Here is a 27,615-nt window from a genome sequence, read left to right as displayed (position 1 = left end):
GGCATCCTATGGAATGCAGGGAAATAGTCCATTTTACCAAAGGCTAAGGCTAAAATACTAGAATTTGCAAACCCTACCACTAAAAAGGGGGCCCAGAAATGTATTGGCTCGTTTGAATTTTGGAGACATCATATTCCCCACTTGGACAACATTTTACGACATCTGCATGCAGTCATTAGAAAACGCTATGGCTTTCACTGCGGAAAGGAAGAGCGTGGCTTTTGAACAAGCTAACAAGCGGTGCAACTGGTCCTGGATCTATGGATGTGTGGGATGGGCACGTAGAACTGCAAGTAACTGTCCTAGATCAACATGCCAATTGGAGCCTTAGCCAGGAACAAGATGGAAACAGGGTACCTTTGGGGTTTTCAACCCAGAAACTGCCAGAGGCTGGCAAAGCTTATACATCTTTCGAGAAGCAATTGTTAGCTTGCTTTGGGGCTTTTTGGAGCACCTCTGCTTTAACCATGATGTCTTTATAAGGCCTGAAATTCCTATTATGACTTGGGTCACGAGTTCCCCCAAAGCTCACTGGATAGGGCATGCCCAAGAAAGTAGCATCATCGAATGGAAATGGTACATACAAGACCAGGTTAAGCCAAAACCAAAGGGGGTATCACTTTTACATGAGGATGTACAAAACCTGCCCGCCCAGGAAACCACCAAGCAAGTTCTGCAGATAGGGGAGGAGACCCAATGGGGCAAATCCTTTAAAGAACTAAGCCCAGCAGATGAGAAACATGCTTGGTTTACTGGTGGATCCATCAAATACGTTGGTGGGACCCAATGCTAGAGGCCGTGGCTTATAACATTAAAAAGCATTTCTGATGAAGGCAGGGGTGGGAGCAGCCAGCTGGCTGAACTAGTAGCTGTCCTCTGAGCTATTCAGGAGGAGGGATTTGTCACTTGAATACCGACTCTTGGTCAGTAGCAAATACCTGGATGCCCCACTGGCAGCAAAACAAGTAGTTAATTGAGAATAAAGAGTTTTGGGGAAAACAATACTGGGAAGATATCTGAATCCTGGCACACACCACCATTATCACTCTTTTCCATGTTGATGCTCATGCATCTCTGCTTTCTCTTCACAGACTATTTAATCAGTAGGCAGATCAACCGGCCAAATTTCCACTGTAACTGCAAGCTTGAATGTGGATGAATGTATTACAACATGTTCAAGCCTTGCAATGAGAGGTATTATAATGTATGGTGGTATAATTAATAGTGATTACCAGGGAGAGTTAAAGGTCATGTTATACAATACCACTCTGGATTCTTTTGCTATAAAACCGCAGATACGGGTAGCTCAATTGTTAGTGGTACCTTGTCAACAATTAACCCCTGAGGAAATCTCTGCCCCAGCAGAGGCTACACACAGAACTGGGGGATTCAGATCCACTGGTACAGATAGCTTAAATCCTGGAGCCAAAACATGGATACGGCATCCATCAGATCCGGATCCCGCCCCTAAGGCTGGTGACCTTGTAGCTATGGGAACAGAAAATGATATCACCGGGAATAATCTATCTACTAATGGTCAACACCTGTGTCTTTTTTTCTGAGGCCAAGATTAAATTCATCAACTGGGTAGCCACCGCTGCAGAAGAAACCAACCGTAGTCAATGTTGGCTATGCATTGAATTGCCAGAGGCCACCAGGAATGGGCTACCTTGGAGAATCATCCTTGCTAACATTTCTGAATGGCTATGTCGCTACCAGTGGGACCACAACAACACTTGCAATCCCACTTAGACTTCCTTTGACCAAACCTAGTCTTGGTACTCTGGGGTTTCTCCTGCCAGACACTTGTCAACATGTACTCCAAATCAACAACATTAGCCCCAGTGAAACACAATCTCTTTCCTACTTTAATAACACATTGGTACACTACAATTACAGTAACTCTGTTGCTGTCCCCTATGGGGCCCTCTGGGTATATGGATCCTATGGGTGGTGATACCTGTTCCCACACTGAACAGGGAGATGCACTTGGGGTTGGCCATTAATTCCATTCACCATCCGGATAATATTCCCCTCCCCAGTAATCTAGATGCTTGCAAACATCACTGGTTACAAATGCACCCGACTCCCTGGGGGTGGTACCCTATCACAGTATTCTTCCCTGCGGCTGGTAGGGTCCTGCTTCAGCAACAAATTAAAATATTAAGCTTACAGGTAGAAAAGTTCTTAATGATAGTAGCCCTGGACTTATGTTGGTATCAAATGAATTTGCTCAGCTTCGTACTGTTGTGTTGCAAATGGAATGGCATTAGATATGCTTATCACAGCTCAAGGAGGGCTTCGCACCTTGCCGCATACTGAATGTTATATATATATATATATCCCTGACAATTCTCACAGTATTACTCTCCTCGCAAAGCCATGATGGGTGTTGTTTTTATTCGCTGTGCTTTTAATTCTCCTGTGCTTACCCTGTGTCTGTAATCTATATCAACTATGCCTTCTCCATGTATCTGTAAAGGTATTTTCCTGCAATTGAATATCAAATTGAAGCCGAATGTAGAGGAAAAGTTAAACGTTAAATTTGAACTCAATTGAACATGAACACAAACAATGGTCACCAAGTTATGAAACAGGTCGTGTGAGCCCCTTGAGGAATTCATCCAGCACTGTTTCGAAAAAATCTCTATTTAATCTATTCCTATTCGTTAGGTATTGAAAAACAACAGACAATGGCAAAAACAAGTTGACCTTTTTGTGTTCCTTGCCCAGTCGCAAAAGACCTTCACAACTGGTCCTCATACCAAACAACTTGTTACAAAAACAGCTAGGGTCCCAGACAGAAGCTTCGTCTGATGAGTGTAAATATAAAGGTATCTTTTCCCTTCTCACCTTCCCATTGCAATGTGATTATAATAATTTGCTTATTATATCTGCATTGCCATTTAATTGGGATAAAGGTTGTTTACCCCTTAAAGGTATTGTGTGTGTGTCTTTTCTTCTCCCCTGGTGGGTTTCCCGCATAGAGTAGGCTCCTCCACTATCTCTAGTAGTTACATTTCTTGGAAGTTTCATAATCTGGTGCTGATTCTAGTGTTTGGATGCCCGTACTTCGCTTCTGCTTTTCAAGAAGATTTCAGTTTAACATCTTATCTTACAATCACATTGTTCTAATTTTAACAATTATCATTTATTGAGCCTTTAAGCTCTAGAAATTGCAGAACGCTTTACATAAGATTTTCCCATTTCGTACTCAAAACATCCCTATGTGTTGGTCGCTATTAATCCCATTTGACAGATCTGGAAACTGAGGCCCAGAGAGGCTAGTCGAGGCCACCCAGCTAGTTACTCTTAGAGCGGAGACTCTGATCGCTAGTGGTGGTAATAGAATTTGTAAATCATATCAAACAGTATATATATATCTTCCGTAACACCCTAGAGTTTTCGCCTAGCCCAAGAATTGTCCTTTTTGACCTCTGGTGATTGTTCCTCCCTGAGCCAGATAAGCCGCAACCCTGTTGGAAGCAGTGAAGAGCCATAGGGAAGAGCAGCCTTTGCGGAGACAGCCACCTGAAATCCTGCTCCACAACTTCGGCTTCTGGAGAGCGGGCCCAACGCTTAGTGATCGCGGCTTCCCTGAGGACGCGGGTCCCCGAGTCACCAGCGCCACCTGCGCTCCGGGCCCAAAGCACAATCACAAAGCGCGGGACCTTTGGGCGGCGCGGGGCGACCTGGCCCCCGCAGCCACCGGGCCGGATCGCGGGACCCCGCAAGGACTCTGCTCCGTGGAGCGTTTGTCCTTGGGCCGGAGCTCTGCGGCCCGCGCTGCCCAGGCCGAGCCCCGCCGGGGGGCTCCCTCCTCCAGGTCATTCCCCAGGGAGGAGGGGATCGGGAAGGAGAGAACGGGGGGCGGGGCCTGCCACCCACAGTCCCCAACCCGAGGACGTCACGGCCCCAGGTGCGAGAGCGAGGGGGCGGGAGTCCACCCCGCGCCTCCTTCCTCTGCCGAGCTCCCCACCTCTGTAAGAGCCGCGCGGGCCGCCCCCGGCTCCATTTTCTCGCGGCGGCCACACCTGTAGCCGCGCCTTTGGGTTGGGCAGGGCCGGGCCGCGCGGCCGCAGCGGGGAAGCCGGGCCGCCGGGGCGGGCTGGGCCGAGGCCGGGAGGAGTCGAGTGCGCGCTAGGGGCCGGCGGCGGCGGGAGGCGGAGGCGAGGGCGCGATGGCGCAGAGCCCGGGAGGCCTGTGTGTCCTGCTGCTTCTCCTGGTGAGTGCCGCGAGCGGGGCGAGGGAGCCACCGCCGGGGAGGGCGTCGGCAGGCGAGGTCTAGAGCTCGCGCCCAGACCTGCCCGCCCGCCCGGCGCTCGCTCCTGCTGCCCCGAGGTGGGAAAGGGCCGGGCAGGCTGCTGCGAGACCCGACCTGGGGCTTCGGAAAAAACTCGGCTGGGGCCAGGAGGGTAGGTTGGGCCCTGTCGAAGCTGTGTTTTTCTTCCCGCGACACCGAGGCCTCCGCGCCCTTTTCTGTGGTGTGTGGATGTAGTGAGCCCTGGGGCGGGGAACACCTGGGGGTCGGGGGCTTTGTTTGGCGTCCCTGGGACGGGAAACGTGGGGGCAGTAGGGAGCCACCTCGCGCCTCTTCCACGTTCCTTGTTTCCCTAGGATTCCCCAGTTCCTCTAGCCGCCGACACACGCCAGTGAAACGGAAAACCAGGAACATACCTGTATTCTTAGAGTGCAAAAAGTAGGCTAAAAATAGTTTCTTTTTTAAAAAAGGTGTAATTTACAAAGTTTAACTTTTAAGTGGATCAACCACATAAAGATAGTTTTAAAGTTTATAAAGTCGATGTTTCAAAAGTTTTCCAGCATTAAAGATAATAAACATGTGTAATAGTTTGAAGGCTTATTCATTTAAAAGGTTATAGAAAATCGAAGTGTAGAGCCCCCTCCCCGACCCCACTGGAGACGACGTTCATTCCTTCGATCTAGAGTTCTTATGCTTAAACTGGATTTTAAACTGTTGGTTGTCTGTTTGTCTAAGGGGTTGCACGTATGTATCTCAGTTATAGGGGTTTGTTAAATGGGTTTTAATAAAGTGACAGTTATGCTGCAAATATAGGTGTGGGTTCACCTTCCAGAGAGTTCACAAATATATGTTCACAGAGATTAGATGCAAAATCATACTCAGTTTTCTTATGTGATGATGAAAATGAAATTGAAAATGCAAATACATTCACTGTCTTCAAAGTTCTAACTTCCAAAAGATGAACCCTTCTATCCCAGAATTGTGGTGGGATATGGAAGAAAATCGTGTGTGTGTCTCAAAAGGGAAAAAGGCTTACTAAATCCAATGTAGAGATTTCCATGAACTCTCAGGTGGAAGAGCATGATAATTAGGACCTCCAGTCCTACCACACAGTTCATGTTTGTGCTCTACTTATCCATTTCATTTTGCCCATATCTTTGAAGTAACTTTCAGCGCAAGCTCATTTGGTCAATAAAACTTTTCTAAGACATGATTTGGGGCTTTGTTTTTAGCCTCAGGAATGGCAAAGCAACTAATCCCCTCACCTTGGTGTTTTCTTGGTTAAGGAGAATTCCAAGCTAATATAGCACCTAGCTCACTTTGAGAGTTACATATTCCTTCCATGTATGAAAAGCAATGACCTTTACTCTTCAAAGAATATAGCAATCAGGCCAATTTGTACACTCACAGAGTAGCAGGTAAACACGTTAGGTATATCCTTCACTTTAGCAATTTGATACTTTTACCTTATTGAGCAGTAATAAACAGCTCCTTTAGAAAGCAACTATAGCCAATGGAACAGGAGCAAAATTCTGGGACTGTTCTATGTATTTTCTATAAAACTTTCTGCAGTATAAATTTGAGTATGTCTATTTTTTGTTCAGACGATAGTGGGCAATTAAGCGTTTTGCCCCCAGTGTTTGCAGTTGTAGTCTTTTGGTTAATAAAAAAAAAAAAAAAAAAAAAAAAGGAAAGCAACTCATCTGTCAGAAGTAATTGCCAAGGAAACAGGTTCTTTACTGGAATATAAATTGTAGTCTATTGGATCAGAGTTCAGTTGCAGATAACAGAATTTTCTGTAGCTGTTTAAAGCAAGAATAGGTTTATTTCAGGGCACTAAACTGACTACCTAAGTGTAAGAAGGACTGAGAAGACTCCCATTTGAGGTCTCAATAATGACTTCAAAGCCACACAGCAGAACCACACCACTTAGGGAGCTGCTGCCTCACCTGTGACCAGGAACTGCACTGCCACTCCCACAGTCTAGAAACTGCTGTGATCAGGGTGCCACTTTCGCTACCAGCTGCTTTCCATATATCCGCATCTGCTCTCCAGCAAACACAGCAGGCACAGAGCTTCTGCTTCACTTCCTTTCAAATTTCATGTAAATACTGATTGAAGCCAAACCACATTCAGAACAAAGCCTGCAATGGCGTCTATGACACATAGCCTTTCACTTTCCTCAACAGTACAGGGAGACACACCAGAAGGTACCTGGGTCACCCACACAGCTATGACACGTTTAGGTCAACTGTATCAAAATGGGGAAAAGAAATAATTTTCTGAACAAATTTAGAGAATGTTTCCTCTTCAAGGTTTCTTTGTCTGCAATCCATCCACTCCCAAATGGTTCACAGGTAGAATTCAGGGGGTTCCTAGAGATGGCAAGGAATTAATTAGATACATATTTTAACTGACTTCTGACTGAAATTTAGTATTTCTTTAAATTATGAGTGTAGGGAAGACACTGCCACAGTAGTGTGAGCAGTACCTGTGACTATCACAATAGAATTCACAAATCCCTTTACATCATATTATAGTGATCTCAAAATACCATTTATTCTGAACATTACCAATAGACTTTCTACTAGATATTTTGCTTAATATGTTAATAACAAAATACATGATATTGCTGCATCACAAATTGGTATTTTTAAAATGCTAGTAACTATTTCAATATAATTGGGTTCATTGATAATCCCCTGTATTTTATTTTATAAATTTGAAATCATTAATCTGAGAAGGAGTTCATAGTCCTCACCACATTGCCAAGGAGGACTCATGAATGAGAGATTTCATGATGGTTGCTTCAATTTTGGGTTCGACTAATGAAGCTAGTGCTTTAAAATCAAACTACATTTTAAGGATTCAGTCACAGCAAATCATACTGTGGGTGGATATATTTAGTAGGTATTAGTTTGCTAGGGCCGCTGTAACAAAGTGCTAAAAACTGGATGGCTTAAAACAACAAAAATGTATGATCTCACAGTTCTGGAGGCTAGAAATCCAAAATCAAGATGTGGACAGGGCCATGCTTCCTCGGAAACCAGTTTCCCTCCTTTGCTCTCCCAAGTGCTTGGTGGTTTGTCAGCAATCTTTGTCATTCCTTCTCTTGCAGGTGCATTCATTACTCCAGTCCTCCATCTGCACATGGTATTCTCTCTTTTGTCTCTTCATATCCTCTTCCTTCTGTGCGTGTCTGTGCCCTTGGCCAAATTTCCCCATTTTATAAGAATATCGGTTGTATGGATTATGGCCCAAAATAATGACCTCAACTTGATTAAATCTGCAAAGACCCTATTTCCAAATAAGGTCACATTCTGAGGCACTGGTGGTTAGCACTTCAATATATTATCTTGTAGAGGACATAATTTGATCTATAACAAGTGGATTCGACTATCTATAAATTACCAATATCAGAGTTATGCTTAATGTTCTAATATACAACTGAATAACACATATGAAAGAATACATTTAAGTATAAATTAGAAGGTGAATGTTGAAGCCATAAGAATAATCAATTATATTCAAGGATTTTAGAAACATAGGGATTTCTTACTGTTTTTCGTTTCTAAAAGTTAGTAGGTAATGGGAAAATGGCAGCTCTTAACAGAAATTTTCTTTAATTATAACTTAAGGCAAGTACATTACAAAAAGACACAAGCATTCATTGGTCTAAATTCTCTCTGATTATTAGAAATCCCTGATGAGCTAAATTAGAATTTCCAAAGCTAATATTCTGCGGTGTGTGGGTGTAGTAAGCCCTGGGTGGGGCTCACTACAATATAAATCTGTATTTATAGAAACTTCCCAATTGATCTAATTGTCAGAAGTGTAAGCATGAGAATTACTGATTTAAATTTTGCAAAATAGTTTATGACATAGAAAAATTTACATGGGAAAAATTACATGTTGAATATTGGTATTTTTAGAAACTGCCAAATTGTAATAAAAATTAGAAACTTTAGACTGGGCGCAGTGGCTCACGCCTATAATCCCAGCACTTTGGGAGGCCAGATCACCTGAGGTCAGGAGTTTGAGACCAGCCTGGCCAACATGGTAAGGTTGGCCAGGCTGGTCTCTACTAAAAGTCTCTACTAAAAATACAAAAATTAGTCAGCCGTGTGCATGCCTATGCATGCCTGTAGTCCAAGGTACTCAGGAGGCTGAGGTTAGGGGGATCGCTTGAACCCAGGAGGGTGAGACTGCAGTAAGCTATGATTACACCCCTGCACTCCAGCCTGGGTGACAGAGGGAAACAGAAAAAAAAAAAAAAAAAAAAAAAGTAAGAGGGAAGAGGAAGAGGGGAAGGAAGGAAGACGCGTAGGTTAATTGAAAGCATAAAGGACTTTTAGATCTATTCGAGCAGTTTTTATTTGTTTTGTTTTTTGTTTTTGACATGGAGTTTTGCTCTGTTGCCCAGGCTGGAGTGCAATGGCTCAATCTTGGCTCACTGCAACCTCCGGCTCCTGGGTTCAAGTGATTCTCCTGCCTCAACCTCCTGAGTAGCTGGGATTACAGGCATGCACCATCACACCTGGCTAATTTTGTATTTTTAGCAGAGACGAGGCTTCTCCATGTGGGTCAGGCTGGTTGAGCAGTTTTTAATCATAGCCTTTTTTCCCCTGTCTTCCACTATGCCACAGATTTCAATAGCTTTGATACAATTTATAAACATATAGTCTGTATATGATGAAAAGCTATCTTCTCAGTTTTGTTTTTTATTAAGTTTTCATCATATGCAAAGCTTGGTGATTAGGCTGGAACAACAGAATTCATACCACTGTCTGTAGTGAGATGAGAAGTGTCCATAAGAAAAGAAACGAAACACAAATGACCCCTATTCAGTGAATCCCTGCTTGATGCTAGGCAGTGTGCTAAACAATGGGGAACTAAGAAAAAGCCAGACATGTTCTGCCCTCATGGTGCTTACAGTCTAATGGATGGTGCAACACGTAAATGGCTAACTTCCAAATGGGTAATGATAAGAAGAGTAATAATGGAGAAGCATAGTACCATGGAGCCTCCAGAAGGAGCAACTGTCTCAGCACTGGGTGTCCCAGCTGGTGTCTGAGAACAATTATACATTAGTGAGATGATATGAAGAGAAATAGATTCTAGGTAGAGAAAAGAGCATCTACAAAGGCCTGAAAACAACAGTTCATGGTTCTGCGGAGGATCTTAAAAGTTCATTGTTGCTTGAACATAGAACGTGAGGCAAAAGAATGTATAGGAAGATTGGTCTTCAAGAAGCCCAAGAAAGCTACTTGCCAAGGAAGTGTTTTTAGGGAGGTATTCACATCGCTAAGTAAATGAAAACATGGGCTTTGGTTGAGATGGTCGGGAAAGCATCAAGAAAGAAGAAATAGGATTTGAGTGATTGAGTACAGTTTTGCCCAGTTATAAAGAGAGGCAAGAGCTATTGAGAACTTGGTACGCTGAGATCAAAGCCAGGCAGAAAAGCCCAGAGCTACGGGGTACCTGGGAGGGAGAAGCAGCCTGGCTGCCATAGGGAGATTGGTTTGGGAGACAAAGGAATGGGAAGGCATTTTTGTTGTCATGGTACCTGAGGATGCCCCTGGTATTTAGTTCCGAAAGTGCAGGGATACTAAGATTCCTGCATTCTGCATAACCCTCAAGAATTGGCCATGTGTGAGGAATTTTCCTATCCAAAATGCTTTTAGCACCCACACTGAGAAGCAGTGATAGGCAAATAGTAAGAGGTTCTAAGTAGGGATTTATTTTACTTGTCTGGATCCTCTTTTTAAAAGGCAAATATCTCTTAGGTTGACTACGCCTTGATACATTCATCCACTCAACAAATACTGGGCACCTACTCTCTGTGCCAAGCACTGTTCCAGGTCTCTCCTCGAAATCACCTGACTGAATTATTTTCATCAGTCAAGGAGTTGCCAGCTGGCTGACTGGGGAATGTTTTGGATGGAGATGAGAGGAGATGAGACTGTTCAGATTTCCCTTGTTCTAACACACTGCCATCCCACCACTCTCTCAAGTCCTCTACAATGCAAACAAAAACATTCAACGAAATGTTTGATACCCACTGCCTCATTTTTATGGTCTCCTTAGACCCTAAAAGTGCTAATGAGAAACGGGGCAAGGGTCCTAGCTCAGTCATCATCATCTTTTAACACCATTAATCCTATCACCTCTCCCTTCAGATCCCTCCTTCCTTTGCTTCCTCAGTATTCTAGGGTTCGTTTCAGTTATAGGAACCTGCAGTGCTTCTCATCCCCTTTATTTATGGCCAAGCACAATGGGGCGGAGGAGGGTACGCAGTACATACATCACTAGGAGACATCAAATAGCGGTGGGAGACACAGCAGTGGCTAAGAGGGTGCTGCCCTTAGGACAGTGTGTGTGTGGATATTGAGAACATCTCCAGGGGTCAGGCAATCCCTGCCCGTCATTGAGCCACACTGCCCTGCTTCCTGTTGTCCAGCCTCTCTCCTCCCTAATCAGATACTTTCCCCAGGACCTAAGCTTAACATGGCTACAATCTGTCCTCTGGGAATTGCATCTTTCTAGCCACTCAGCCTGAAAACGTTGGCACCCTCTGACTCCTTCCCTATTATCCTCACATAGGGCATTGCTAAGGATTTTTGTCCCCATAAAGACTCCTACCTCTACCTGTCTATCGCATTGCCATTCCCCTGATGCTGTTCCTCATTCCATCTCCCTGGCTTAGTACTTTAATCTCTGTACTGTCTCCTGCCTTTCATCTTGCTCAGTGCTGCCAGAAAATCTTTTGGAAGCACTAGTGACATAGTCTCCCTAATCATAAGCTGGCAACGACTCTCCACTCCTTATAAGATCAGTGAAGAGCCTCAGCTCAACCCCTTGTCCTTATTTTCTACTTGCCACCATCGTATAGTTCTAGGTGCTAAGCTGCACTACTTCTCATTTTTTGTCCTCACATCTCCATGTTCTGGCACATGCAGTCACTCATCTGTGCGTTTTCCCTTTCTCCTATGGGCACAGAAGCAGATTATCTTCCATTTCCAAGGCCAAGCCCATTGCTATCTCCCTGCTAAAGATCTCCTGGTTTCCCCAGAAGTAATCTTGTCTTCAGAAGGAAGTAATCTTGCCTTTTCTGAGTTCCCCAGAACTATTTTTATAGCTGTCAGTTACACAATTAAGATTTCCTATCTCATGGTAGTTTGATCCTCCTACTAAACTATAAGTTTCTTCAGAGCAAGATTTTTGTGTCTTTTATCTGTAAACTAGCTAAATGCCTTGGACACAGCCATATTCTTTTAAAAATGTGACCTAAAGTATCTTTCTATATTTAGAAAAGCTGGAATAATGACATGAATTTCATGTGCATAAGAGAATTATTTAATGACTAGGTAGGTTAAGTAGTAAATTTTTTTTTTTTTTTTGAGATGGAGTCTCGTTCTGTCTCCAGGCTGGAGTGCAGTGGTACAATCTCGGCTCACTGCAACCTCTGCCTCCTGAGTTCAAGTGATTCTCCTCCCTCAGCCTCCTGAGTAGCTGGGACTACAGGCATGCGCTACCATGCCCAGCTAATTTTTATATTTTTAGTAGAGACAGGGTTTACCATGTTGGCCAGGATGGTTTCGATCTCTTGACCTCGTGATATGCCTGCCTTGGCCTCCCAAAATGCTGGGATTAAGGGTGTGAGCCACCACCTGGCCAAGTAGTAAATTTTTATTTAACTTTTATGCATTTAGCAATCACAAGTTGGGCTTCTCCTGTATAACCAACTGTCTTCTAAGGGCAATGTGAACTGCCCCTGCAATCTTGGAGCTTACAGTGGAGAAAGAGGAATGTAAGGGCAAGAAGCTGACATATTTTTGATATCCGCTGTGTGCCAGTCAATGGATTTAGTGAAAGTTAATAATGGGTGAAACTGAATCAAACCCAGGTTCACCTGGCACCAAATGCCTGTACAGCAGTTTGCTACAGTGAGTCATCAACAAGGTCCAAACTTCTGGAACTAGATAATTAATTTCACCACAAATTAGAATTATTCTAGAAAGGAAAATAAGAAATGTGAATTAAGATTTACCTTATTTCAGAAATATAGTCCTGCAAAAGTATATATACAACTTTCTAAAGCCGTTGATTTTCACTCTTTTCAATTTTGCCGATCCACTTATTTGAGACCAGTGAAATGCCTGTTGCCCACTTTGGACCTTGGAGTTGCTTGTGGGTCAGTTTCTGGTAGTTCCTGCAGTTTGCCTTACTCACAGGCCAGTGCCATCTAATAGTAAAAAAAGACAGTCTGAAGCTCTTGGTTTTCTTAAACTTCGCAGTGAAAAAAAATCATTTTCTTCATTTTATTTTTTAGTGTAGTGTTCAGGAATATATTGCAGCAAAAATCTGGAAACAACCTACCATTTTTGTCTGTCAAATTATGTGAGGTCTGTCGTACAGATTTATTTATATTTCACCTAATTCCAAAAGCATTTGTGACCATTATAGTGAATACCTACCAATAAAATGGTAAAACATGTTGTAAGTGACCAATGCTTAGGACCAGTAAAAGTTAAACTAGAAGAAGAGGTATAAACCAGGGAAAACACTACCTGAAGTATTCTAGTTGTAGCTGGTGAATATTTGTAAAGTGAGAAATCTTTTTGTGGTGGGGAGAACTCAGTTACTGAACTGCCAGATTTATTTTATTTTATTATTTTATTTTATCTATTTACTCTTGAGGCAGAGTCTCACTCTGTTGTCCAGGCCAGAGTGCAGTGGCGTCATCTTGGCTCACTGCAACCTCTACCTCCTGGGTTCAAGTGATTCTTGTGCCTCGGCCTCCCGAGTAGCTGGGATTACAGACGTGCACCACTACACCTGGCTAATTTTTGAATTTTTAGTTAGAGATGGGGTTTCACCGTGTTGACTAGGTTGGTCTTGAACTCCTGACCACAAGTGATCCACCCAGCTTGGCCTCCCAAAGTGCTGGGATTACAGGCATGAGCCACAAAGCTCAGCCTGAACTGCCTGATTAGAATACATCTTTTCACACATTTCTCCATAACTAGGGGCTCCTTATGCAGTTTATGAATTATCCAGGCTCTCATTTTCTTCCCTTTCTCTTGCTACCCTGTGATTTTACACAGTGGTTTTCTCTCCCACTTCTGGGACCAAGCAGTATCAGCATCACCAGGAAACTTGTTAGAAATACAAATTCTTGGACCCCATCCAGACCTACTGAGTCAGACACTATAAGGTGGGGCTCAGTAATCTGTGTTTTATCAAGGTGATTCTGATGCTACTCGAGCTTGAAAACCACTATTAACAACCCAACTAGAAAACAAAAATAACTAGAGTAAAAAAAAAAGGTTAAATATTAAAAAGCCCTATACCAAGGGAAAAAAATAGGAACTGTCCCTGAATACACAAAATTTTACTTGAAATAAGAATTCACAGTATGAACAAGTCAAATGTAGCAAAGCATTGCTAAATGCATATTTTAAAATTCTGTGAGTTAATAAAAAGTTTACAAAGAAACTGTCTTCCTCTTGGTAGCTAACTTCAGTATGACTCACCTAAAATCATATTTGTTACATTCAGATTAGCCCAAACATCTGAAGAACAGGTGAAAGATTTTAATAAGTCATATACTTTATTACTGTCAGACTTAAAATATTTATTATTATCTAAAATTCAAATTCAGAGTTCAAAAATTAAAAGTTCAAAATATTGCTCTTTTTTTTTTAATTAACAATTGTGAAAAATATAATCAGTTGTTGAGTGAGACTGCTGTAGGAGTATATAAATGTCTAGATCATCTATAACTTGGACTTTTACATTGGAATTTTCTAAATAAGTTGTGCCAGTTGGCCTTAAAATAAATTTTATAAAAACTGCCTCTTCTTTCTCCCATCCTCAAAATAAGATTACGAAGAAAAAAGTGCAATAGGTGATTTTTAACATAAATTCTAACATAAATCTAACATAAGTTCTAATATAAATCAGATTTATCAGAGCAGATCACCAAAATCATTGGTTCGCCCTGACTGCACTGAGTCACTTGAACTCTTCTGAATGTGTACATTTCTACGACTACAGACTACAGAACTTTCTTTGTGGCTGCAGAGACTACTACAGACCAGACCTCCAGCTCTACCAAAACAAATAGAAAAATCAGGATGTGTGACCAGAGAAAATAAACAAGTGGCATCCACTGGCTTTATTTTATCTCATTTTATTTCCTTCAGATTATTTTAGCCAAAGTTGAAAACCCTTTAAAAATGGATTGGGGATAAACCAAGGATCGTCAGGGCAGTTTTTGATTTAACCTTCTGTACAATAAAAGGGAGAAACAAAAGAATTACAAAACATTCTGGGGGGGGCGGGGAATAGGGGAGAGAGAGCAGGGGGTGGGGAGTTGGGGAGAGATAACATGGGGAGAAATGCCAGATATAGGTGATGGGGAGGAAGGCAGCAAATCACACTGCCATGTTTGTACCTATGTAACAGTCTTGCATGTTCTTCACATATACCCCAAAACCTAAAATGCAATTAAATAAATAAATAAAACATTCTGCCTGATTAGAAGGTTAACACAAGGAGAGAAAATAACACAGATGTTAGATGATGGGCCTCAGATGGGCATGAGTTTAAAGAACCACTGGCAAATGCTATGTCCTCTGTGTTTGAGTTATAAAGATGGTCCATTGAGCACACTGCTTACCTTGTAGTAATTTCTCGCTGAATGGACATAAGAAGCCATTATGGTGACTCAAAGTTGAAATAATATTTTAAACTACTTTGTATTTCTCTACATCCATTTTTTTTTTTGTATGAACATTTGATTTTATCCTCTGACATAGGTATGTGGGAGGATAATGATTGAGTCAAATAATAGGTGTATCTTTTAATTTTTTTATTGCATTTTAGGTTTTGGGGTACATGTGAAGAACATGCAAGATTGTTGCATAGGTACACACATAGCAGTGTGATTTGCTGCCTTCCTCCCCATCACCTATATCTGGCATTTCTCCCCATGCTATCTCTCCTCAACTCCCCACCCCCCACTGTCCCTCCCCTAATTCCCCCCGACAGACCCCAGTGTATGATGCTCCTCTCCCTGTGTCCATGTGTTCTTATTGTTCAACACCCGCCTATGAGTGAGAACATGCAGTGTTTGATTTCCTGTTCTTGTGTCAGTTTGCTGAGAATGATGGTTTGCAGATTCATCCATGTCCCTACAAAGGACACAAACTCATCGTTTTTTATGGCTGCATAGTATTTCATGGTGTATATGTGCCACATTTTCCCTGTCCAGTCTATCATCGATGGGCATTTGGGTTGGTTCCAGGTCTTTGCTATTGTAAACAGTACTGCAATGAACATTCGTGTGCATGTATCCTTATAGTAGAACGATTTATAATCCTTTGGCTATCTACATCCATTTTTAATAAGATCTCTTAGTCTGAGCTGTTAAAGCTTAAGGGATCACCTCACCATAAAACCACTGAATACTTCAAGATCCTCTGCTTGAAAGGAAAGACTTCTGATGGAGAACCTATCAGCCAGGAGGAGCTGTCATCCAGTGACTCACGAGTCCTCCTGGATTCTTGTTTAGACTCATCAAGGTGACTTCAGAACAGGAAGTCTTTTCTAAAAGTGCTGACCTTGAAAACAAAGAGTACATTGATTGATCGTGTTTGGCATTCCCTCATGCCTCTACAAAAAAAATAATAATATTTTGCCAGTTACCAGGGAGTTCAGTTTTTATAAGATGTGCAGGATCCAATGGTAGAAAAAAAATTTTTAAGGTTTTTCAAAGCAGCAAAACTAGTTAAAATAATTTTTTTAGAGTTTAGCAAATTAGAAAAGCTTTTGTAGGATATTTTGTTCATCTGAAAACACTGCTTTGGATACAGGAACTAGCAGCTTTTCCTCGTCAGTCTTAAAGGCATGTTGCAGGTGACATTTTTCTGTCACCAAGTTCCTGGTGAGAAAAAAAGTCACAAATTTAGTGTTTGTAGGAAGCCGTGTCGGCCACCATGTCCAGTCACGCATCTAATGCTCGAAACCCCTTGAAAGCATCCCCACAGGAGGTCACTCAAACTTACAAAGTGGACAGGTTTTTTTAAAAAGTGCCAGGGAGTGGGAATGGAGGACTAAGGCAGAGAGTGTCTGCTTATTCCATTCATGTTACTTTGCCCTATATTACCAACTGGAGATGTACAGAATCTCCACAGGCCTCTGCAACTTCTATGATTGTCCTGACCCTAGTTATTACAGTAGCTTCCAATCAGAGAATCATGATCATGGTTTCTTAACCTGGGCACTTTGCCATTTGGAGCCAGAGTACACTTAGTTGTAAGGGCTATGCTGTGCATCGTAGGATATTTGACAGCATCTCTGGTTTCTACCCACTAGATGCCGCTGGCACTCATCTCCTCCACTTCGAGCCCAATCCTGGTTTGACAACCAGAACTGTCTCCAGATGTTACCAAATATACCCAGCGGCGGGAGGAGCAGGGCAGGGCAAAACCGCCCCTAGTGGAGAACCACTGGTCTGAATTAAGGATGTGTTCTGTGAGATACAGGGTCTGAAGGAACCAGATCCAAATTATTTAGAAAGCAGTGGCTGAGATCTTAACTGTTTGCTCAGTCAAATAAACAGTTCCACCATTGACAAAATGTTGGTGCAGTTCTTTTTTCTTTTTTGTGCAACGGATGAAGCAAATATTTCAGTCCATCACACCTTACTAAAAACAGGCTACTGCAATAGGTGCTATAAAAATGCAAATAGTGGAACCCTATTACCTAAATTCCAAGACAACCTTGACTTTAGCATGCACATCCATTTTTAAACGTTTTAGTGTAACATTCAGAAAAGTGCACATATCACAAGTTCACTGAATCTTCACAAACTGAAAACATCATGTCATCAGTAACCAGGTGAAGAAACAGATTGCCAGCATCCCAGAAGGCCCCTTGGGCTCCCTTCTGTCCCTACGAGCCCCCTAGATAGCCATTGTCGCGATTCACAGCACGGATTAGCCTTGCCTGTGTTACACTGGCTCCTTAGATGCACATCAATTTAATAATAGCCTTTTGAGAGAAGAAAAGAAACATTACATTAAAGATGTACAAAACCTCTAATAATGCATCCCAGTTCCTTAACTAAAACCAACTGATGCCTCCCAAATTTTTATCTCCAAGTTTAACTTCTTTTCTGAGCTACTAACTCTTATATCCAACCAGCCATTCACACAGAACACATAAAAACAGCTCTTACCTCCCATTTCACCCCTCCCTCAACACCACCCCCTCTCCTGCCCCACCTCCAACTTATCCCCTCCATCTCCCCATTCTGTCTCATCTCTGGAAATGGTGCCTTCACTCACCCAGGTGTTCAGGTCAAAATTCTAAGGGTCATCTTGACTACTCTCGCCCTCATTCATTCCATTCACAGGTCTCTGTTGCCTCTGCCTTCAAAACAGACACTAAAGGTATCTACTTTCTTTCATCTTTGCTACAACCCCCGGGGTGCAAGCTAGTGTCATCTACTGTGTGCACTTCTGCAGTGATGCAGTGACTACCATGTGGTCTCTATACGTTTGTTCTTGCCCCTTTATGGCCCGTTCTCCATATAGTAGCACCAACGAGCTTTTTCAAACATAAACTGGTTTGTATCATTTCCAAACATATAAGCTTCCAGTGGCTTCCTCTCACACTCAGGATAAAACTCAAATCCTCTCCGTGCCTGGGTACTGGCCTGTGCCTCTGACATCATCGTCACTGATTCACCACTGCATGGCCTGGGTGTTCTTTCTGCAGGGCTCTGCCTGACTGGCCTCCTCATACCATTCAGGTTTCTCTGCAGATGCAGCCCCTTCTGAGAGTTTTCCCATGCTTCTAAGTCGCTCTATACTATCCTGACCCTGGTTTAATTTTTTTTTTTTTTTTTTTTTTTTTTGAGACGGAGTTTCACTCATGTTGCCCAGGCTGGAGTGCAATGGCGTGATCTCGGCTCACTGCAACCTCCGCCTCCTGGGTTCAGGCAATTCTCCTGCCTCAGCCTCCTGAGTAGCTAGGATTACAGGCACGCACCACCATGCCCAGCTAATTTTTTGTATTTTTAGTAGAGACGGGGTTTCACCATGTTGACCAGGATGGTCTCGATCTCTTGACCTCGTGATCCACCCGCCTTGGCCTCCCAAAGTGCTGGGATTACAGGCTTGAGCCACCGTGCCCGGCCTAATTTTTTTTTTTATAGCTTTTATCAAAAGCTGATCTGTCTTTGTCTCCCCAGTATGTAAGAATCCAACAGGGTAAGAACACTTTATTTATCATATCCTACAAGCTCAGAAAACTGAGGGTATGAATTAATTCAAACTTGCAGAAATGTTAAGACGAGGACCACGCAAGCCTTAGAACTGAGGAAATGTCATCATAAATTCTATTTATTGAATGCCGGTCACTGCAATAGTTACATTTTATAGCCCTGGAAAATGGATGTATCCTAGCGAGGTGGCTTTCAGATGCAAGTGACAAAATCCAACTAAAGCTAGGTTAAAGTAAAGAATATTTAATATGAGAAGAGGTCTAGAGAGAGCGGCTCCGTATTTGAACAATTCTGTAACTTCAAGACTTGATGGTTTCAGTTTGGCTTCGCTAGCATTTTGTTAGCTTTCCCCTCATGCTCACGACATGGCTGTAACTATTCCAAATGTCACGTCCTCACTCAGCAGTCCCCAGAGGCACTTAAAAAGGGAGGTTATGTATGCGCTTCTCTTCTAATCAGTGAGGACAATCTTTTGTAGTGTCTCCTGATATCCCATTGGCCAAAATTCTCTTACACATATATGCCTAAACCAGCCACTATCAACGTAAACAGGCATATGTTCCATGCTTTGTCATACCAGTCATTCAGCTCCATGAGCTGGGCAGGATCTACCCGAGAGTATAAAATAGTGTCTCATGAACATTGAAGATGACAGAAAATGGCAAGAAGCCAGACAATTGAAAATGTCTGTCAGAGTATGTATTGCTCTCCTGTTACAGATAAGGAAATTCAGACTAAAGCAACTTGTCTGGCAGAATCTCCTCCCCAGTTTCCTCTGACCTGAGGATGGGCTAGACTTAATGACTCACGTCCAAAGAATGGAGTAGGGAAAAATAGTAACTTTACAGTGGAGAAACTGCAATCACTACCTTAGTCCATGGTGTCATGTGGATGTTGCATACCAGACAGTATGGTCACATACTTTTTTATCACTAAAAAGGGCACTTCAGCTCTGTGATGTTCTTTCCAAAATGCATAATACTGATCTAATCAGGAGAAGAACAACAGATAAACCTAAACCCAAATTGGAGGACACTGCGCAGGATACTCAGAGAGTATTCCTCAAAACCATCAAGGTCACGAGAAACAAAGATTGGGAAACTGTCAAAAACCAGAGGAAACAAAGGAGATGTGATAACCAAATGTGGAATCTAGATTGGATCCTGGGACAGAAAAAGAACATTAGTGGGGGAAATGGTAAAATCGTAGTAAAGTGTGGAATTTAGTTAACAGTTCATTAGCTAAATGCACCAATGTTAATCTCTAAATTTTGACAAATGTACAGTAGATATTTACGACGTTAACATATGGGGAAAATGGAGACAGAAACTCCTGGTACTATTTTATAACATTTGTGTAAATCTAAAATTATTCCTAAGTAAAAATATGTTTTTAAAAAAATGTGTGCTAGGTAATTGTTGAAACTGGATGTTAGCTCTATGGGTGTTCATTGTATTATTTACTCTGCTTTTATACATGTTTGTAATTTAAAATTATTTTAATATTAAAAATGCATGCATTAATGAAATATATTTTATGAGTTTCTGCCTTCAAGATATTAGCAGTCAAGAGTGACAGAAATTCTTGTGCTGACTACTGAAACAATAATGAATAAGGCAGATTTTGTTGACTTGTTTGTGCCTAAAAAAACACATGATATTTCATGTTATATTCTACAATCTTGCTACTCAAATTTGGTGCAAAAAACCACACTGCTATCATCTGAGACCTTGTTAGAAATGCAAAGTGTAAGGCTGACCTCTAGACCTACTGAATTGGAATCTTCATTTTAACAAGGTCCCCAGCGAACAAAATACACATTAAAGTTTAAGAAGCACTGTTTGTTACCATGTGATTTTCTGCATTTCTGAGCAGATCACATCTAGAAAGTAAATTCCAATAAAAATCAATGAAGATGCTCATATGATGATTTTACTTTTGACTAGAGGACTATAAATTACTTCCATTTTCTCATATCCTAATAAAACACATGACATTTGGTCAGAATAATAATATCGACTTAAAATAACAGATAATATTATACCCCCTTACTAAGGCCAGTAAGATTGTAGGGAAGAGTAAAAGTAGCAAATATTTAGTTCAGCCAACTCCTTAATATGGCCTGTATCAAAGAGAAGAGTCTGATGGTTAAAAGAATGGACAAGATTCTTATATTAAATTTTAAGACCGTTCCCTGATGATGTGGACACTGAGACCTCTCGGATCCAGGCACTGATTTTTCCCTTCAAAAATTCCTGCCCCAGCAACATACAGAGAAAAGTGATCTATCTCAGCATTGTTTTCCCTTTCTTTTCATACCATGCCACCTTTGAAAATATGTAAATTTGGGGAGCACCACTTTGGTTAGAGACATCTCTGGTCATGCTAGCTGGGCAAGTTAATAGTAAACAGAATAAAGAAGAGATCATATATCTGATCATAAAATAGAGAATTGGCCGTAATTGTTCATCTCCCTCAGAGAAGTGCACACTAGAAGCTGAACCTCTGCTCTCCTTGAGTTTCTCTTTGGAATGGAGAGCAAAGAACCTGAAATGACAATGGAAAAGAAAGAAAGAGGCTGAAGGATTCACATGTGGAATGGACTCTACAGGAAACTTTCAAATAGATGCAAAGGATGTGAAAAAGACTGAAATTTTAGGGAACTCTCTGTTTCCCATGATGTACCAACTAGGGCTTCATGGATCTATTTGACCATGCAGATGGGAAAAGGCAAACAACTGAGACAATCTACACCAAAGACAAGAGTCCAGTGAATTAATGCATCAGTGGAAGGTGGGGTCCTGGGGGCAATGCATATAGACAATAATTTCAGTTTGGAATTATAAGTAAGAGTGGGATATAGAGCAATAGATTGTTAATAGGAACAAGAGTAGGGTCTGGTTTTTTCAGGATAAGGAAAACCTAAATATATTTGGTTTGCCAATCAGAAGAAAATTAATGTGTTGATTAGCCAATAGAGAAGGAAGATAAAAGGTTAGTGGAAGGATCAGGTTCTTTGAAGATAATTGTGAGAGAACAATAGAATTGCAAATAAAGGACACAAATGGTGATTCGTCTTATAAAGGAGTCAGGACACCTCTTCCCTGGGAAAGAAGGGAAGGAGAGGATGACTGAAGATAGCCTCAGTCAAATATGTGGGGTCATCTCGTAAGACTGAGTAGGTACAGAAGTGTGACTAGTCATCTCCTAAAGTTTGGAATGCCTATTGTAGAAATGCAATAAGGGTAAGGCAATGACAAGGCGGCAATATAACTTATAGTGTGAGCACACTTTTAAGGATGAAAGGGTGGCTAACAGATGGAATGCCTCACAGCAGTTGTCAACCTGGACTCGTCTGGGCAAATGCAAACATATGGTCACACTAGAAAGGAACCACCACTCCATGGAAGGAGCAGCTATTTGAGACCATGAATGTGTAAGGGATCCATTCAGCCACTCTGGCCTCCTCTAGTGATGTTCCCAGTACATGGTCAGAATTAAAGAGAATGCTGGTTTCTAGAGTTGAGAGGAAAAGTGAGGCAGAAATAGCAGAGTCATAAAAATCATGAAAATGAAGGCTCCCTGGTGATCACTGACATCTTTGGAGTGGCAGGCAGCAGTCTGCTACACTCTCCAATAGAACTGTGTGCAGGGATGGAAATGTTTTCTGTCTGCCCTGTCCAAATGGTAGCCCTTAGCACACGTGGCTGTTGAGCAACTGAATTATTCATTTCAAATAATTTCAGTTAAAATTCAAATAGTCACAGGTAGCTACCATATTAGAAAGTGCTGGTTCAGACTGAGCCAAGCAAAGAGCGAAGCCAGCAGGGAGATTAATGGACTGTAAGCACAACAGCATGACTAGAACTGGAGGTCATTATGTTAACTGAAATAAGCCAGGCACAGAAAGACAAATACAACATATTCTCAGTCATATCTGGGAGCTAAAAATTTTGATCTTATGGGCATAGAGAATAGAATGATAGAAGCCAGAAACTGGGAAAGGTAGTGGGGAGGTGGGGGAAGAAAAGAAACTGATTAATGGGTACAAATATATGGTTTGATAGAAGAAATAAGACCTAGTGTTTGATACATCAGCAGGGTGACTATAGTTTACAATAACCTATTATACATTTCCAAGCAGCTAGAAGAGAATTACTTGAATGTTTCTAGCATGATGAAAAGACAAGTATTTAAGCCGATTGACATCCCAAGTATACTAATTTGATCTTTACAAATTACATGAGTGTATTATCACATGTATTCCAAAATTATGCACTTCTTTCATGCATCAATTTTTAAAATAATTTTTAAGTGCAAAATATTGAAAAAGCTAGATGGGAGTTTATTGGGCAAATTTAAGTGTAAGCATAACTGCATTTAGAACAGTACTATGTCATGATGAAGTCCCAAATATGACAGTGCCAGTGAAGAACCAAAGAAAAGAGCTGATGGGACTGAGGATACTGAGGAACCAAGAAGTCAGGAGATGAGCTGTCCGTGTGTGTGTGTGTGTGTGCGTGTGTGTGTGTGTGTGTGTGTGTACGCTCACACACCCACAGGGAGTTAGCTGGGTGTGGGTACATTACATACTGGTGGCCTTGAGGAAAGGTAAGCAGGTCCTGGAGAACACAAGATAGAAACCATAGGATGGGCCGGGCATAGTGGCTCAGGCCTGTAATCGCAGCACTTTGGGACGCTGGGGCAGGAGGATCACCTGAGGTCAGGAGTTCAAGACCAGCCTGGCCAACACGGTGAAACCCCATCTCTGCTAAAAATACAAAAATGAGCAGGGCATGGTGGCGGCCACCTGTAATCCAGCTGCTTACGAAGCTGAGGGAGGAGAAATGCTTGAACCCAGGAGGCAGAGGTTGCAGTGAGCCGAGATCGTGCCACTGCATTCCAGCTTGGGCAACAGAGCAAGACTCCATCTCAAAAAGAAAAAATAGGATGAGGAGAAAAGTTGAGAGAATGACTAAGATTTCATAAAGCAGATTATTTTGTTTGTTTAAGATACTGTTTTCTGGAGCAGTCAGTATGGATCAAGGAGAATATAGATTTATCTTCTGGGATTGGTCATTAGGGAAGGCAAAGGGAAAAATTAAATTTGTTTCCCCTTGACAAAGGATAGTAGTAGTGGTTAAATTTTTTTTTAATGTCTATAATATTCAGTGTGGTAGGTTATTCATGAACAATGTTTTCACACTGAATTGAGCAGTAAATTGGCTAAATATCAATTAAATAATTTTATTTTACAGATCTGCTTTAACGTTGGAAGTGGACTTCACTTACAGGTGAGGAAACAAAGGGATTGTTTTCTGCCTTTTGACTCAGGAGACTTAATTCCATGGCAAACAGGTTGGCTGGGCTTTACTAGATTAAAAACACACATTGTATTAGACCCAGCCATTTCCATTCAAACAAGTGCAGAGGAGCTTATCCAGGGGCGATCAGTGCAGCAGCTTTTGACAATGTAAATATCCACCAATAGGTGAATGTTAAAACCATTTGTGGTACATGGAAGAATGTTCATGATGAGGTGCTGAATGAAAATCAGTGGGCAAAATAAGATATGTAGTATAAGTCCATTTTATAGCAAAAAGACCTTTATACATCTATGTATATATGCATAACTGTATAGTTATGAAAAATCATAAAAGATATTAATCAAGCTGTTAACAATGAATACCTTTTGAAGTATAAGTGAAAAGTCATTTCAATTTTTTGTTATAGAAAATTTTGTTCAAGAAAAAAAACAATGACCTAGTAATAAGCAGTGTAAATATTTTGAAGTAAAATACCTATTATATAGACAGCAAAATGAGTAAAATGACAAAACAAACCTAATATAAGGATTATTTCTGATCTTAAGATTTCAGGTCAGCTATATTGAAATTTTTCCTGAATAAAATATATATTTGCCTATAAACCCAACTGAAAATTTACAAAACAGTTTTCTGCCTAAAGTTCTGAAAATGAAATGGGAAATTTAATTCTTCACTCAATCCTGAAAACAATAAATTTATTAAATGGCAGTTTCCCTAGTTTTAGTCAAATTTATATCAATAGATTACTAAGATTTAGTCTTTTAAAAATTTAGTAATTTATTTTTAAACCACAAACCACCACAGAAAAATGAGACTTTATTTTCAGTTAATAAGAAAAAACGTTTTTGACATGATCTGTTTTTTCTTACTTTGCCAATTTGTAAGGCTACCAAATGATTCTTTAAACTTTTCAAACTCTCACTCTGGGAAATAATTTCTTACTGTTAAAAACAAAATTCTACTGGCTAGGAACAGTGGCTGAGACTTGTAATCCCAACACTTTGGGAGACAGAGGCAGGTAGATCGGTTGAGGCTTGAGTCTAAGTTCGAGACCAGCCTAGGCAACATGCTGAAACCTCGTCTCTACTAAAAATACAAAAATTAGCCAGGTGTGGTGGTGTACACCTGTGATACCAGCTTCTTGGGAGGCTGAGGCAAGAGGATGGCTTAAGCTATGGAAGTCAAGGCTATCATGAACCAAGATCGTGCCACTGCACTCTAGCCTAGGTAACAAAGCGAGACCCTGTCTCAAAATAAAAAATAAAAATTAAAAAAAAACCCTACTGCTTTACCCGCTTGGAGACAATCTCTTGGGGGCCTATGCAATTTGCTGGAATATATATATATTTCCTTTTAGAAAATGAACCCTCATGGGAAATACGAAGCAAACCTTAAAATTTGCAGTATTTAAAAGTTTAATATGTTATAAGACACCATACTACTGTTCTAAGTTTATGACACATAATACATTGTTGACAATATTCTATTGTTGTAGGTCTTAAACACAAGAAATGGAAATAATCTGCTTCCTAAACATCCTCATTTAGCGCGACAAAAGCGCGCCTGGATCACCGCCCCCGTGGCTCTTCGGGAGGGAGAGGACCTGTCCAAAAAGAATCCAATTGCCAAGGTACCTCCTAAAGAGGAGCACGAAATACATACATATGACTAAAATGCGGTATGAGAGGACTTTTATGCCTGCTTTAAGGAAAATTACATAATGTGCTTACTGAATTTTTAAATATTCAGGATACATCTGAAAATTAGCAGAGCTTACTTTACAGCATAAAGTATCAACGTTAAGATTCTCTTTCCCATTCCGGAATATGCAAAATCTTGCATTGGCAAAAATATAGGTAACTTTGAGTTTTGATTTAACCAAGAGTAAAAGGATCTGGCACTGGTAACATGGAGTGTTCAGTGCTCAAAAGATGTCATAAAATGTCATTTTCAAGATGAACTGGTGTCTCTATGAGGTAGGGTGACCATCCTCATTTGCCTGAGACAGTCATGCTTTATGCCTGTTGTCCTGGCTTATGATATCTATGTTTTCACTCTCAAAGGGTTGAATTTTTTTGATAAATTATGTGAAAATGTTGCCACTCTGTATTTCAATGACATGCACAAACATGAACCCTTCATTTTTTTTTACCCCTAAAGCTTTCCTTTATAAATTCTACCCATTTTGGTAAGTGATGCTATAATTCTATCCAATTTTTCAAGCCAAAAATGTAGCACATTCTATCAGTGCAATTCCAGAAATGTATTTCAAATCTTCTCTTCAACTCCACTGCCATTCCCCTAGTCCAAGTCATGGCATCTCTGGCCTGTATTACCAAAGAACTTCAGAAGGAAATTGTCCATAAAAATATTTACCTGTAAATTATAGAGAATCACTTATCAGGCTTTTGGCTAAGATCAAATCTAGTAAATTACAGAGAGTTCAACCTGAAACATTCCTGTTATTTTTCTGTTAGATACACTCTGATCTTGCAGAAGAAGGAGGACTAAAAATTACTTACAAATACACTGGAAAAGGGATTACAGAGCCACCGTTTGGTATATTTGTCTTTAATAAAGACACTGGAGAACTGAATGTTACCAGCATTCTTGATCGAGAAGAAACACCATTTTTTCTGGTAAGAAGAATAATTTTACATTTATTAGTTTGTAGCTTTTCTTTTGCAATAAGTAGCATATGTTTTATTTTTTTCATAGTATGGTAATTCCGTTTTCTTAGCTTAAATCTAATCTTATTTATTATTTGTGTCATGATTTCAGCTAACAGGTTATGCTTTAAATGAAAGAGGAGTCGATATAGAGAAACCCTTAGACCTACGCATTAAGGTTCTTGATATCAATGACAACGAACCAGTGTTCACACAGGATGTCTTCTTTGGGTCTGTTGAAGAGCTAAGTGTGGCAAGTAAGTGGTTTTGTTTTTTTTTTTAATGAATAAATACCTAAGATTACTTTATCCCCACTACTTTATCCCCACTGTAAATAAACATGAAATTTCATATCTTAATGAAAGTTGAGTATTACCTACAGAACAAATTGTAAGAAACCTTTCACTCTAGATTCAGAACTGCTTTCCTTATAAGTTTAATGGACTTTACATGCCATTGTTTTTACCCTCAGTACAGATATGGTATATTAATGTGACAGATAAGGTCTCTGTATCAACTACTCAATTCTGCTCTCTGCAGGAAAGCACCATAAACAATATGTAAACAAAAGAGCCTTGCTGTGTTCCAATAAAACTTTATTTACAAAAACAGGTGGCTGGTGAGCTTTGGCCCTACAGTTTTGGCTGTAGTTTGCTGACCTGTAAACATGTTATTTTAACTCTAAGGTTTATTCGCAACATTGTTGATACAGTGCTCTTCATGAGGACTGGAATGAGAGATTTCTTTTTGATTATGATATCAAGACTAGTTGGCCAGGTGCGGTGGCTCACATCTGTAATCCCAGCACTTTGGGAGGTCAGGAGTTCAAGACCATCCTGACCAACATGGTGAAACCCCATCTCTACTAAAAATACAGAAATTAGCCAGATGGGGTGGCAGGTGCCTGTAATCCCAGCTACTCAGGAGGCTGAGGCAGAAGAATCTCTAGAACCAGGAAGCAGAGGTTACCGTGAGCTGAGATCACACCATTGCACTCTAGCCTGGGTGACAGAGCAAGACTCCCCCTCAAAAAAAAAAAAAAAAAAGAATAGTTATGCTTCT

At 41.0% G+C, this 27,615-nt stretch overlaps 1 protein-coding gene across 1 annotated transcript in view; it reads left to right on the top strand.

Moving 5' to 3' along the window:
* Nucleotides 1-3,909: 3,909 nt before the first annotated feature.
* DSG2 (desmoglein 2) overlaps nucleotides 3,910-27,615 on the top strand; it is a 48,705-nt gene continuing 24,999 nt past the window's right edge. The window contains exons 1-5 of the mRNA XM_017497990.2: nucleotides 3,910-4,225; nucleotides 23,816-23,851; nucleotides 25,380-25,514; nucleotides 26,362-26,523; nucleotides 26,666-26,810. Of these exons, the coding sequence (XP_017353479.1) occupies nucleotides 4,181-4,225; nucleotides 23,816-23,851; nucleotides 25,380-25,514; nucleotides 26,362-26,523; nucleotides 26,666-26,810 (523 nt within the window). The 5' untranslated portion in view covers nucleotides 3,910-4,180. The remainder of the gene's footprint in view (nucleotides 4,226-23,815; nucleotides 23,852-25,379; nucleotides 25,515-26,361; nucleotides 26,524-26,665; nucleotides 26,811-27,615) is intronic.

This window comes from Cebus imitator, unplaced genomic scaffold (genome assembly GCF_001604975.1).
Source record: "Cebus imitator isolate Cc_AM_T3 unplaced genomic scaffold, Cebus_imitator-1.0 Scaffold12, whole genome shotgun sequence".
Classification (NCBI taxonomy): Eukaryota; Metazoa; Chordata; class Mammalia; order Primates; family Cebidae; genus Cebus; species Cebus imitator.
Note: the sequence above shows the minus strand (reverse complement) of the source record. Positions and strands in the feature narration are given on the sequence as shown.